The following is a 9,713-nucleotide window of genomic DNA, read 5'->3' as shown; positions in this document are numbered from 1 at the left end:
CTGAGCCTGGCGAATGTTATCAGCAATACGACAGCTAGTATAGCCTTTTTCCTTCCACACATACGGGGCCAAAAATAATTCTAAGCGTCTTCCTCTCAAAAGCGGCTAATGTCTTCGAGACTTATGTGAGTATCGGAACTATATAAGCCCTGTATATTCCCAGCATCGTCCTCCGTTACAAGTGTTTTGAGTAGAGTAGTTTCCTCAGACTGCAGAAGGACCGATTGGCAGCCAGCACTCTGGCGCTTATCTAAACATCCATGTCGTTATCGGTGCATTTTAACCCAAAATAGGTGAAATTCAACTATCTTTTCCACTTATTTTGAGGATATTAGCAATCAAATCTTGTACATCATTCTATGCCAAAAATGAATATTAAAGAAGTCCTGTTTGGTCATTTATTCAACCGACCCTTTTTTCTAATTTTATCCGTTATTTGTCGGACTTGCAAGCAATGTTAACTTTGTACGCAAGCATCACTTTGTTGTGTGCTATTGATCTAGTGAAAAAACTACAGCAATCCTGTCAACGGTTGACAGTTGAATCATGTACCGATGAAAAAGCTTCTTATTTCGTGTCAAATAAAGGGTTACTCACTTTATCATTGCTAATTGCTGGGGGAAATTAGTATTTTAATTCCTCTATAATTGTGATATGTTCGGAAACAACGACATGCAATTAACGTACATGATAAATGTTAACTTTTTCATATTCATATTTGCTGAAACCTAATGCTTTGTGGGCGAGCGATTATTGACGACCCCTGTCCTACATAATCATTCGACATATTTACAAACAAAACAGTAAAAGGGTAAAAAACAAAGCATCTGCATGCGTTTCGCATCGTACGCCATCCTGTGTCGAGTGATTCATTTGTTTTCAGCACCTGAATTCTCGTAAGTTGTAATTTCTCTTTGTGCTAGATAGGACAAACAACAATCGTCACATTTTCCCCCCTCTCGATCGATCAGCTGGTTCGAGCACAGAAGCAATCGCAGCACTAGCTCGACGGGTGCTGTGTTTTGTGATTGCGTGCCTTTTACAACGGTACATCCATCGCTGCAGTAATTGAAGCCCGCATAAGAGCACAAACACATACACACGTACTTAGCCTACAACCGATTACATACCGAGGAGAAACTTCTAACATCGAAGACGATACGGGTGCCCTTCACGCCTTGCAGCGACCGGAAAGTGGTAGCGCTGGTGGGTGTTGATTTGTTATCAGTAGCTACAATCGTGCACATAACGTACCGAAACTCCGACATCATCTGTCCAACAGTGAGAGAGCAGCTTCCAGTCTTTGTTGTGAATCGCGCGAAACATCACACAGCCTTGGGCAAGCGCCATGGTATTGATGTAGTAATGATTGTGCCATACCGCCCATCGATCGATGACTAACAAACAAGGCCGAGTGGGCACGAAAGCGAAACAAGCGTGTGACGAGTGAGACAACACCGGAAGCAGGACAGTGTGACAGGTGATCAGGATGGATTTCGCAACGAATGTGAGACCGCTGCTGCAGGACACCGACGACCGGGAGACGGACAGTGATGCGTTCCTGGATGATGCGTACGCCGGATCGATAAATGCCTCCACCAGTAACATTCCCGATCCGGCCAAGGAGAATGCCACCGAAACGCGCATCATTGCCGGCGGACATCGGATCGCACCGACTGACAAGTTCAACTACACGTACGCCGTGTTCTACCTCATGGGCATGACGACGATGGTGCCGTGGAACTTTTTCGTCACGGCCGAAGAGTACTGGCAGTATAAGTTCCGGAACATATCGTCCAATGATACGTCCGCACTGACACCACGTCAGCTAGAGTTCCAGTCGGATTTAAGCATTGCCGCGGCCGTCCCGGGGACAGTGTTTCTCATCCTGAATGCCTGCATCGGCCATAAGGTTCCGCTGCACGTGCGCATGAATGGGTCGCTCGTGTTTATGCTGCTGATCATGATCGGTACGACGGCGCTGGTGCGTGTGGACACCGATCAGTGGCAGGATGCGTTCTTTAACCTGACGATGCTATCCGTCGTGGTGATAAACAGTGAGTTCACCGTCTGCACACTTACTAACTCGCGTTTTATAATAAAATTCGCACTTTTTTTGTAGGTTTTTCAGCCATTCTAACCGGTGGATTGTTCGGTATAGCGGGACAGTTCAGTGCCCACTACATGACGGCCGCCGTCAGTGGGCAGGCACTTGGTGGAATATTCTCGGCCGTGGCCGACATCATCGCGCTTACCTTCGCCAGCAATCCGTCCACGACCGCGTTTGTGTTCTTCATCGTCGGTTGTCTAGTGTTGCTGCTGTCCCTCGTCGCGTACGTCGTCATGTCAAAGACCCTATTCTTCAAGTACTACACCTGCTCGAAAACATTGATGAAAAGCTCACTGGAAGCGAATCCCGCAACGAGAGAAATCTGTGCCCGTTTGGAGCCCCGGTTTCCGGTGGTAATGCGAAAGATTTGGATTTACGGGTTCGCCGAGTGGCTGGTGTTCGTTACGACCCTTTCGATCTATCCCGCCGTAACGGTGCTGGTGGGGTCGCAAAACCATGGCCGACCGTGGAACGATGTTTATTTCCTTCCGGTTGTGAACTATCTTCTCTTCAATACGGGCGATTACTTGGGACGTGTTTTTGCTGGCCTGTTCGAGTGGGTAAGTATCAGCGAGGCTATGTTGCTGACATGTTACAGCTTAAACTAATCTTTATGATTGTCCTTTTCAGCCGTGGAATAATTCCATCCTCATCGGGGTGCTTACGATCGGCCGGATAGCGTTCGTTCCAGCGATGCTGCTGTGCAACATAACCCAGCATCACAACTTCCCCGTCCTTATACACTCGGACTACATGTTCATCGTGCTGATGGCCGCTTTTGCCCTGTCGAATGGATACCTTGCCAACATTGCCCTCATCGGCGCGCCGCGTGTCGTGGACGGACATGAGAAGGAGATGGCATCGTCCATGATGGCCGCCTTTCTGGGTGTCGGACTGGCGTGCGGTTCTGCCATTAGTTTAATGATCATCGAAATGATCAAGTGATACACATTTTCCCTAGACCAAATGCAACAATGCAGTTAGTGACAGAGTTAAAGACAGAAAGGGGCATTCCTATTTTTGGATGCACCCGATGGAAAACAAAGGTACGTTCTCTAAGCATTATCCCACTCTAGCACTAGAAGGAACTGTTATACACTATATTGTTATACACTGCGGGTACTATTATTGCCGCCTTCGTTAAGTGAGGCCCCTTTTGGAAATGTGGGTAGACTTTATATAGTGACAATTTTATGATTTTCATCGTTCTAACACCGCGCGCTAGCTGTTTTGCAAGAATGGCCACGATATGAGGATTAAGGACCGAGCAAAGTTAGTTATACATTATACACACATCGAACTCCGTAAGATACTTATTTATATCGATCACAATGTCCAGCCCATCGGGAAGGGATTCTCCCGGGTGGCAGAGGCGTGGTAGGAATATAAACATAATCCAACTAGGACAAGAACAGGTGGAAATTGAGCGTGCAAACGTGACGCAATAAATGGTGCTCATATATGTAATACTTACCAAACACAACAACACCGCTCCGTGCCATAATGGTGTTTCTTTCGATTTATTTTTTGTTTCTGGGTGAGTGGAGCACTAGCTGGCAAATATTTCGCACTCTCTCTCTCACTCTGACAGCTGCCCGTGACCGAGTTCTGACCTGACCCGATTGTAAACCATTACGCGGCGCATTATTGCATTATAATTGGCAAGACAAACGCACTGATAACAAAGTCGGCGGGGAGCTGCACTGATCCGAAGCGTTGCAATTGGCATGCGTTCTTTCATCCATAATCGATCCACTTCGCTGTCCGATCGTTGCTTTGCTTTAGCTTTTATTCTTTAGTTGTTTAATGTTGGTTTGTTTCTGCTTTCATCACAACAATCAATACTGCCATCTCCGGTGTTCCCGGTTGATTGTCGGACCGGGTAGAGAGGACAAAAACAAGTGGTAAGTGCGTATTACATGCGTATATTACACCTTACAGTTGTGCAACGGTTGGTTTTTTTTTTTGTTGTTGTAATATTCCTTTCTTTTTTGTTTGTTGCGGTTTTCTACTTCTACTGGCCGTTTCACGAGTGTCGATCAAATCGAACTTTGACAAAGCCTTACCCGCACTGGAGCACTGTGTTCTGTGGGATTAGTGTTGCCTTGTTCGGTGGAAAATAAAAGGGGTAAGCTTTAACCCCCTCCCAAAAGTCCGCTCCGCTCCTGTCGTTGCAAATAGTGTTAAATATGTTCTGTGTCTGTCCACCGTTTTCATATCAATTATTTCATATCTATTTGTTTACACATTAATACAATAGCTGCAAATTGTTGTTTTTTTACTGTTTTTGGTAACTTTCGCTTTCTTCTTTTCATGTTTCGCTTCACCGTTTCGCTATTCGTTAACATATGTGTTTTCCTATTGTGATAATCTTTTTCTCATTTCCGTTTTATTTCACGCATTATCAACTATTATGCAACACCTTACACAGTTTATATAATCAATAAGTATCTTTGCTTTGTGTTTCTTGTTTAGTTTCACTGTTACTTCTGCTGCGATGTGCCTTCATTCTTATGGGCTTCAAGTTATGTTCCCATCGATGGGAAGAAATTGTAGCCGTAAGGGTTTAACAGCAGCAGCCGCATGCCCACGGTCGACCATTAAACCTACAAAAGTGATAGGAAAGTGAAACACTTGGGAGCAACCGGGCACATGTGTTCATGGCTGGCATGTCGACACACTGGCCCGGTGTCCGCTGATCGCTTCAATCACATGTATTGTGTCACAATAAGATACTGTCGGTTTTCCTCGGACACGCACACACCGTCTGACCAGGATGGGCGTACGATCCGTTCGGATCAAACACCGCAAAACCTGTGGCACGGGAGTGGTATACGATCCGATTCGTAATGTACAAGAGATCTCGATTCGCAAAGGAGAGCGAGATCGATTCGAAACAAAGATCAGTCGATGAGAAAATGGTTATGATTGCACCGAGCCCCGAAATGGGCGGTGAAAGCGTTACAAATGAGCTACACTATTCCACCGTCATCCGAATAAACAAACAAACAAATCGAGCATTCAGCTGCAAACAACGATCCAATCTAAATTCCAAGTTTACTAACATTAGTGTGGTGTTTTAAACGTTTGTTTGTTTTTTTTTAGTTTGTTTTCTGTTTCGTTTCAATCTCTGACACCATTCAGTTTTTAATGCTACTTGCCCACTCCATCCGAGACGAGTTTGAAACACAACTTTTAACAGTCTAATAGTTTGCTTATTAACAAGATCCTCTTTTCTTCTTTGCTGCACGCTGTTAAGATACGTGGTTTGATAGTTGCATATTATTTTACTTGAACTATAAAGTAGATGAGGTGACGAATACGCGTGTTTGAAGTGTAAAATGACGTTTCGCTTCCAAACAGGACCACGTTTGAAACGATGGGGAAAAGAATGGATGAAATGTGAGTGTTATGTGCGTGTTATATAGTTTTGTTTTTCCTGTTGAAACTTTTGTGTTCGTATGGTTGTTTTATTTTTCAACGTTCAAGGCACATAGAGATAGAAAGTGTAGTATTTTTTTTTGTTTTTCGGTTGCGGTATCGCCGTGTTGGGTTTTCCTCGTTTACAATATGTTCGAAATATTGTTATCGCAGGCAAACCCTTCATTAAATAAACAAATCACTACTATACAACAAGGATAATGTAGAATTCTTAAACCTCATATTCCCGTTCGTCTCCCTACGACAAACCTTTGCATTGTATTCTTGGTGCGATACGCCTGAAAGTATGCAAACGCTATTTTTCGAGTCATTTTTTAGTCCTGTTTTCGTCCAATTGTTAATTCATTGATTATGGCCTTATCATCCATAGCTGTTGACTGGCCTTTGACTCAAAATAATATTAGTTTACAACTGTCCAATTGTAAACACATTTCAAAAAAAAAATATTATTAGTGTCAGGATCCTTCCAGAATCCAGAATACTCCAAAATGTGTGCCAAATATTGAATACGTTTCTAGATGTTTGCAATTTATCCGTTTTTAGGATACCATTCAACTGTTGCATAGAGCATCAAGTGTAAAAACGAAATTGCATACTTTAAGGCGTTTTGCACCAAAAATACAACCCAATGAGGAACCACCGGGAATGTCGTGTTCACCTATTTTTAGAGCCACAAATTAAATTCAAAAGAAAAGTAATAATGGCAAATAAAAGGAAAATAAAGAGCAACCCCGACTTTCCCTTTCTCTCTCTCTCTCTCTCTTTTTAGTAGCTGCCCGTTACGAGATTTTCGTTCTACGAACACGAATCTTTCGAGTTTTGTAATAGTGAAAGCCCTAGTGTCTTTCTCATAAGATGACAGTGTCATTGATTGTCTTCGTTTTATGTTTTACTTCTGTTTATTCAACTTAAATGGAAAAATAACATATAAGGAGAGATAACAAACGCTAAAAAAAGAAAAGCAAATAAATAATACATATTAAAACTAAACGAAAACAAATTTCCCTTCACAGCGATTTTAATTTATTGGACGATCTGTTCACCATGCTGCCTGTCGTGTTCTTCTAAGAAGAAACCTAATACATACCTATATCCCTTTCCTAAAACGAGTGTTGTGATCCTTCTACAAGTGATGGAACAATGTGGGAAATGTATAATTTTTCTCAACAACTAGCTAGAAGTATTCCTACAAACACACACACACACGCGCGTCAATACACACATACATACATTGGTTGCACAGACACATCGTTCCGAAACGGAAACGAAAGAATGAAACCCAAAAAAACGAACCCCTCCCAACTGCTACGAGCCAATTAATCCCTCTGGGATGAGAACATTTGCCCAAGATATTTCCTACTATGTACAACCCGTTCAACCGGTTCAGAATTCGTCCTCCAATTCGGCATTTGTGGTGTGGATGGGTGTGATCACTATTCCTTGTAACTAGAAGAAACCTACATCAGAACGATACATCAACACTACGCGTCGCGACGCACAATAGACAAGCGAACGGTTCCCATCATCCTCCACAACCAAACAAGCCAAGATCACCGTTGCAAATTGGATTCCGATCATTTCAGTAGCTGGCAGCTACTGCCACCTTTCCGTCAACGTGCCCGTGCATGTGCGACGACATCAATTACTATAGGTATGATAATTATGATTGATATTCCGTTACGGCAAATATGTAATAAATAGTGTTTAACTACTGTTTCTCCAAAGTTCCCAGTTGTCCCCGACGATCGATTACTGCTGGCAACGATGCAATGAAGATGCGCTCAAGACAGCACACGATCACGGACAGGTCAACAGGGGTGTCAATTCAAATAGTGCGTTGCTGTATTCGTTTCCGTTTTTTTTCCGGCCCACTCTGCTCCAAAACTGCTTCCATTCTTCCACAGTTGTAATGGCGGGAACTTCCGTTAGAAGGATGGCTTCAGGGCACCCACGTGGATGCACGGATGTACTACTATACAGGTTTGTTTGCTCCTCCTTCCGAGATGGGTTGTATTCTCTTCTCTTCTATGCGAATAGTGCCCAGGAAGAGAAGCAATGACGGGAGTTTCACATCGATATTCATTAAAAATGCATTTCATTAAGCTACGGTGATAAATACGGAGGGCTTAGGACATTCGGTATAACGGCTGGTCATTGCACCAGTTTGTTTCTTTGTTGTACACATATTATTCTTCTTTGCATAGATGACTACCAATGATTGTTGCTGATGCGTTATGTTTCGCGGCTATGTTACGGTTGGATAGACTGTACCAATTAATGTGTTTTTTTTTTTGCATAATATTCTGTTGCTCAGTAACTGTTAACATGTACCTGTGGTTACATATACATTTATATACGTAGTGGATCGTTTGTTTGCTTGTGTAATGCATAATATGTAAAGTGCAACAGCGTTTGCGCTTTTACTATTGATAACCGGGGGATTTTTGGGTAGCTTTAATACACGGAACCGCATTCACTGTTTGCCGGTGACGGAATGTGACAGTTGTTTGCTAATCATTATCCTCCGTACGCCTTAAAGCTGTACCTTGCTGTATGCCGTCTTATCTTAGAATCTTCTCTTCCAAAACATTCACGCCTTGTTAACTTATTCGAGCACGCGAGATGATGATGGAAGGTTAAATGAAAAACAAAGCAGTGAGATAACGAGATGTTGCGATCACAAATTACAAAAACCGACCTCATAAGCAAGTACATCCTCGTGCATCAAATCCAAAAGCACATCTTCAATTCCTCCTGCCTTCTTCCTCCCATTTAGCTCATGTCGGAGTCAAATTTATAGCGATAAGTTCCTTTTTTCTTCAATTGAATTTAAGTATAAAGTTGATAGTTAAGTAAAAATGTTCCTCACAGCATAAACTCTCTCCGCTTCCGGTCTCAAAGCGATTCCTCCTTGATGGCATCCGAATTTCCCGTTCGAGATTCTTCGCTCCAGTTTTCGAAATCTTTGATTGCTCGCGCTTCTAAACGAATAGATTGCACATCGTTAAATATGTTTAAATATTACATCGCAATGTTAATATGGTTACACGAGAAACGTGCGGCACTTACAGTGCTGTTTTATCGACAATTCCACGCCACCGTCCGAAAAAAAAACACACACACTTAACAACTGTTGGTAACAGACACACGCACACGCTAGTTTCGAGATTGCTACTCTATTGTTTCTAATACCCTTTAAATTACCCGTCAAGTTAAGTGTTGAATAAAAACTATGTACTTGCGCGCCTATGCTTTCGGCCGGGGCAGCATAACACTCTGTTAACTTCAATCCAAACAACTGAGTACTGACTACGTTCCGTCCACAACCAAACCCTTCCAAGCTTTCCACTTTGTACCGTGCCTTGCTTCCTGCGCCAAACGTTCCGTCCCGACACCCCTTTTGACCCAATCGAGCTAATTAATTCTAGTTCTATTCGAGTGGAAATAGAAAACAATCAAACACAACACTGAAAGGCTTCGACGTTCAACGTTTCGGCCCCTCGGCATCGGAAAGCCGCTTTTCCCCTCCCGAAAGTGTTAATGTGTTTGTTCTTGTTTTTTTTAAAAGCTCTCCTCCCGTCTGATTCCTCCCTTTCCCATACCTAAATATGCATTTGTGCACGAACGTAAACGGTGCCATTTTTTGGGGGGGTGAGATTCAACATTGACTAACGATACACACGACTATGGCTCCCCAATCGGTGACTTGTGCCGGAGCAATAAGATCTAACAAACACCTAAGCTTACAAACGGTAGTAGTGCGTTACACGTACGATATCAGACGAGTCGCTCGATTTTCGGGAGAAAAAAGGTTTGGGCCAGCCCGCTACCACGAAACGAGAGCTAACCGACTTTAAGATACGACTACCCGATGATTACCAGCAATACACGATAACAGTAATTAGGCCAATAAGTTGGTTTTGCTAAAGTAGGTTGTGCTGTCGAGTTACAAATATATATAAATATACCGCACGGTGCAAACAAACCTTCCGCGCTACACCTTGTTCTCCGCTTAAACTCCTTCAATGACATAAACCACCGGAGAACCGGAATCTTCGCTCGAAGGGAACCAGGCTCAGAGAATGCAGAAGGTTTGCCGTACCGGTACCGGTAAGCTCAGTTCCGTTTAGCTCCTGCGACCCACGTTCTTGCCCTTGCCGGG

At 43.3% G+C, this 9,713-nt stretch overlaps 1 protein-coding gene across 1 annotated transcript; it reads left to right on the top strand.

Annotated features, from left to right (window-relative positions):
- Positions 1 to 1,486: 1,486 nt before the first annotated feature.
- On the top strand, positions 1,487 to 3,055 carry LOC128714395 (equilibrative nucleoside transporter 1). The gene is made up of 3 exons (XM_053809270.1): positions 1,487 to 2,057; positions 2,123 to 2,670; positions 2,741 to 3,055. The coding sequence occupies exons 1-3, from the start codon at positions 1,490 to 1,492 to the stop codon at positions 3,053 to 3,055; spliced, it is 1,431 nt and encodes a 476-aa protein (XP_053665245.1). The 5' UTR covers positions 1,487 to 1,489.
- The last annotated feature ends 6,658 nt before the right edge of the window (positions 3,056 to 9,713 follow it).

This window comes from Anopheles marshallii, chromosome 3 (genome assembly GCF_943734725.1).
Source record: "Anopheles marshallii chromosome 3, idAnoMarsDA_429_01, whole genome shotgun sequence".
NCBI lineage: Eukaryota > Metazoa > Arthropoda > Insecta > Diptera > Culicidae > Anopheles > Anopheles marshallii.
The sequence above is the reverse complement of the archived record's forward strand: the minus strand, read 5'-3'. Positions and strand labels throughout refer to the sequence as shown.